The 4,819-nt window shown below is 49.4% G+C and overlaps 1 protein-coding gene across 3 annotated transcripts in view; it reads left to right on the top strand.

The window, feature by feature from the left end:
• Positions 1–1,250: 1,250 nt before the first annotated feature.
• Positions 1,251–4,819, top strand: part of Hectd1 (HECT domain E3 ubiquitin protein ligase 1) — an 87,128-nt gene continuing 83,559 nt past the window's right edge. For 2 of the 3 annotated variants that reach the window (XM_029540514.1, XM_029540513.1), the window contains exons 1-2: positions 1,336–1,583; positions 3,185–3,346. In XM_029540514.1, the coding sequence (XP_029396374.1) occupies positions 3,207–3,346 (140 nt within the window). In that variant the 5' untranslated portion in view covers positions 1,336–1,583; positions 3,185–3,206. Of the gene's footprint in view, positions 1,584–3,184; positions 3,347–4,819 lie in introns of all 3 variants that reach the window. The other variant, XM_021202403.1, reaches the window with a different exon arrangement.

Here is a 4,819-nt window from a genome sequence, read left to right as displayed (position 1 = left end):
AACAAAAAGTAAAAAACAAAACCAAATTTAAAAATCCAGTACAACAAAACAAAACACCAAAAAAAATGAGCTACCAAGCCATAAAAACTCACAGAGGAACCTTAAAGAGTGTTAGTGAATAATTCCAACTAGACACGATATTTTGGAAAGGGCAAAACCATAAACAAAGAGATCAGTGGGAACTCTCTGTCCTTAGCCCTACCTGGCCAGGAACACATTATACAGAAAAAGGTAGCCCTAACTTACTCTCTGTACTTTCTGTTCAATTTGCTGTGGATCTAAAACTCTTCTAAAGAAAACTTTTCCGGGTGATTCTAATGTGCTGCCAGGGTTGAAAACTAATAGCCTTGGTCTTTGCATACAGTTTTTTCCCCCTAAAATTAGGTATCTACTGCTATTTTTTTTTTTGTTGTTGTTGTTGTTCAAAGGATGAGTTCAGTATGGAGTCTTTTTCTTCCTCTTTTTCTCTCCCTTGGCTGCTCCTTCTTCATCACCACCTTTGCCGCCCTGTAGCCCAGACAAGTCTCGACCTCATTTTGTAGCCAAGGATGACCTTGAACTCCAGCCTCCAGTTCTCTAGTGTCACGGTTACGTGAGGACTCCACTAGCAGCAGCTAGCATTTGACTTTCAAGGCCCATGGAATAAAAGTTTGACGGGAATAACTACGGAAGTACAAGTGACCACGAGCCGAAGGCAACTGTGTTGGAAGTCCTCGGTTGCTGGCTGCTATCCGGGACTCCAGGGTGGGCAGGCAGGAGGCACGAGTTCCCGCAGCCGTCCTTGTCCCGTCTGCGCCGAGGCGATAACGCCCGGCTGCGTAGCGCACGCCGAGTGAGTCCCCAGGCTCGCTAGGGAAGCGTTCTCCTTAACCGCTGGCTTTACAAGTCCGGAGGAGGGGGGGTGACCCGGGGACGCCGAGCGCCTGCTCGGAGACGGTGGCCTCCGTTCCGCACGACTCCGGAGCGGCTCGCGCCGGGCGAGACGGGCGGAGCGTGCGCGGAGCAGCTGCTGGCGGCGCGCGCGGATTGACAGCGCGGCGACTCGGGCGCCGGGAGGCCGGGCTGACGAGCGCCGTAGCCGACCGCCGAGGGAGCCCGGCGCCCCCCGTCGTCGCCCCGTGCCGCCGGGCCCGGCCTCCGCAGCGCCCCAGGTGGCCGCGGGCAGGGCGGCCGGGAGGCGTTCGCTCCGCCTCCGCCGGCGCGGCCTTCACCAGCCTCCCCGCCCGGCGCTACGGCCGACCCTTCTCCCGCCCCCGCCCGGCTGGCGATGGACGCGGCCTCTCCCCGCTGCCGCCGCCGGCAGCCCCGCGCGGACCTGCCTCTGAACCGCAGGGTCTGAGGGGCCGCGTGCTGGGGGTCGGGACCCGCGCCGGCTGCCGCCGCTCGGGGGAGCCTCTCGCTTCCTTGTCACCGGGTCCCCGCGGAGGAAGGGGAGGGACGAGACGCGGCTTTTCCTGTGCCGCCTGCCTGGCTCGACCTGCGCGGCCTGCGGTTTCCTGGGAACTCGAGGGCCGCGGCCGGGCCAGGCTCTGCCCGCGGCCTGCTTGGAGCTGGACCGGAGCTGTTTGGGACGGCGAGCCAGGGTAAGAACCTGCGGTCAGGGTAGGCGGGGGCGCTGGGCGCCGTCGGCGGGCTGGGCCTGCGCGAGGATCCGGGCCGCCGAGTCCAGCGGCGGGCGCGGAGCTGGACCCCGGTGCGGTGAGGTCGGTCGTCCGCCGTCGCCTCGGCGTCTCGGGCCCTTTGTTCCCCTCTCCGGGCCCTACGGGGCTTGGCTTGTTGGCTCCGGAGCTCCGGCTACGCTCCCCTTGTCCTTGGTAAGGCTCAGCCGCCCGGCGGGGACCCGGGACCGGGGACGTCCCGCTGGGCCTCCGAGTTCCGGGAGACCCGCGCCCCGGCCGCTCGGCGGCTTCCTCTGGAGCTCGCAGGCTTGCTGCTTCTCTAGAACTTCGCCCTCCGCCCGGAGGCAGGTAGCTAACTTAGCCAGGTTGGCTGTCAGCGTCGCGGCTCCGGCCTTGGGCAGGCCGAGGGCGATGGGGCAGCCCCGCCGGGCGCGGCCGAGGGGTGCCCACCGCGACCCGCCTCTAGGTTCCCACACCGGCAGGTGGATTGCGTGCGACCCAGCGCTGTCCTTTGGTCGGGCACCTAGGAGCTTTTGTAATGACTTGCCTGCCTAGACTACTACTAGAAACATTTTTACATAAAAACTAACTGCCCCGTCCTATAGGAGAAAGAATGTCTGTCCGTCTGTCTGTCTGTCTGTCTGTGGGGCGGGGGGGGGGGCAGCGGGTAACCTGTTAGTTGTATTTACTTTAGCATCAAAACCAAAAAAAAAAAAAGTTTTAAAAACATCTGCCAAGATTGCCAGAAGTTCTTATCAGTATTTCCCCTGCATAGTTAGATTTCGTATCTAATTACTGTTTGTATTTGGGCATATTTTAGGAATAAGTTTGAGAATTCAAAATTTGTGGGAAGAAAAATTCAATCCGAAGAAGAATTGGATCGGAAAGTGTGGTCTTTAAAACTACTGGATCTGACCTGTACCTGACGCCCCCGCCCCCACCCCGATTTTTTGGTGGCGTTTGGGGGGAGGTTGCAGGGAGAAGTTGACTGGTAAAAGAACTTTTTTGTACATGGTCTTTGCCTTTTGGCACAGACATTGGTGAGAACAGTACAGGGATCCAAAACGTGTTTCATAGTTTTTGACCGAGACAGCTCTGGTTTCTAGTTAACTAGCAACCTAATCAGCATATATTCATTCCCCGTGGTAAACTGTTTTGTGTTTAGTGTATCTGCATTAAACCCAGGAAGTAGAGGGACATCCAGAACTGCTGCATATGCAGCATACTTTTTGAAGTAATACTTTGCAGTTTGGAAAGTTTTTTTAAAAAGCATGTATATTTGCTTATTTTGTGTGTGTGTGTGTGTGTGTGTGTGTGTGTGTGTGTGTGCATGCCACAGTGCAATATGGAAATCAGAGAATAGCTCTGTATGTATATACATACACATATACGAGTGTGTGTGTGTGTGTGTGTGTGTGTGTGTATGTATGTATGTGTGTGTATCTTGAGGACCTGAGGACCTTACAGAAACTTGGTTCACGCAGATGTACAAGAAAAAAGTCTTTACACAGGCTGATCAGTTCTGAACAAATGTTTGAAAAACCTGTTTCCCTTTTTCAATTTAGGTAAAGGGGCATTTTAAAGACCATGGCAGATGTGGATCCTGATACGTTGCTGGAATGGCTGCAGATGGGACAGGGAGATGAAAGGGACATGCAGCTAATAGCCCTGGAACAGCTATGCATGCTGCTTTTGATGTCTGACAATGTGGATCGGTGTTTTGAGACGTAAGTGCATTCCTGCATCACCTTCCCCTGGGCCCACTGTGCTGACATCTGTTTCCAGCTATTTGCTGACTTCAGTTTGTGTGAAAACTTTGCTAGGGAACTTTAAAATATCCCTTTAGACATTTCTGCAGTTGTCTGTGGTTAATGGAACCCTAGTAATGTTAATCGTGATTATGTAAATACATATTTGCTAAATGAGTGTGGATTAGGAATACTAATACTAACCATAGCTTGGTTGAGTCAGTTATGAACCATCTCATGAATTAAAAAGATTATAGATGTTTATCTTTTTAAAAACTGATTCTGTATTATATGACTTGGAGAATAAGGTCAGAACTACCTGTTTCTTTGGTTTTCATATGTCATTGTTTTCGTTAAAATAACTCTGGTTTATAAATTTCACTTGGGATGATATTTTAATACTTTTTGAAGTTTTGTGTGTGTGTGTGTGTGTGTGTGTGCGCGCGCGTGCGTGCCCACACTCATGTATATGCTATGGTGTGCATGTGGAAATCAAAGGACAACTTTTTGGGAGTTGATCTCATTTTAGCTGTGGGTCCCAGGATTAAACTCAGGTTCTCAGGCTTCGTGGTAAGTACTTTTACCAGCTGAGCCATCTCACTACCCAAATTTGGAGAGTTTTAAACACTTATATCAGAGATGATACTAGGAAGTTTGCATAAAAATATATAAGACAATTCTCTGCTAGCTAGGCCACTTGGGCCATGTTTTTCCTCTTGTGTGATTCTGGTTCAGTAAAGGAATAAACATTTTTCTGAGTTCATCATCTGAGTTGTGAATTCCAATAAGTCATTAAAAACTTTTATATGTGCTTTAATGCTATTTAAAGGTAATTAAAAAATATTTGCGATATTGGCTTAAAGCTTGGTATAATTAATGCCTTTGAGGTGGAAATAGACTATATTACTTGCTAAATCTGTATTGTTTTTTCAAAGTGTCCTCTCTTGATTTTTAAGTAGTAGTTTGCATTTTTGTTAAGAGAATATTATTTTAGCTGTACATGGCTCATGCCTTCACTCAGCACTTGAGAGCTGGAGTAGTAGTAGTAGTTAAAGGCCATTCTGGCTGCACAGTCTGTCCAGGCCAGCCTGAGCTATAGGAGACCTTGTCTCAGAAAAGAAAAAGTCAAAGTAAGGGTGTCTATGGAGGGGGCTCCCTGGATAAAGGATGTTAGCAGAGCATGTGTTGCAGCAGGATGGAATCAGCTCTGCTAACTTCTCCAGTCCACAGAGTTGATAAAAGTTCTTATAAACAAACGTCCACATCACGGTGGTTTGTTTAATTCCTTTTTATTAGTAGAATTTTTTTTTTTTTTAAGAATTGTGTATTTTATGTATATGAGTATACATAAAAAAACTTTAAAAGAAATTTTAACAATGTAAAATTGGTTCATTTATTTATTTATTTATTTATTTATTTATTATATGTTAGTACACTGTAGCTGTCTTCAGA

This window comes from Mus pahari, chromosome 7 (assembly GCF_900095145.1).
Source record: "Mus pahari chromosome 7, PAHARI_EIJ_v1.1, whole genome shotgun sequence".
In the NCBI taxonomy this organism is placed as follows: domain Eukaryota; kingdom Metazoa; phylum Chordata; class Mammalia; order Rodentia; family Muridae; genus Mus; species Mus pahari.
The sequence above is the reverse complement of the archived record's forward strand: the minus strand, read 5'-3'. Positions and strand labels throughout refer to the sequence as shown.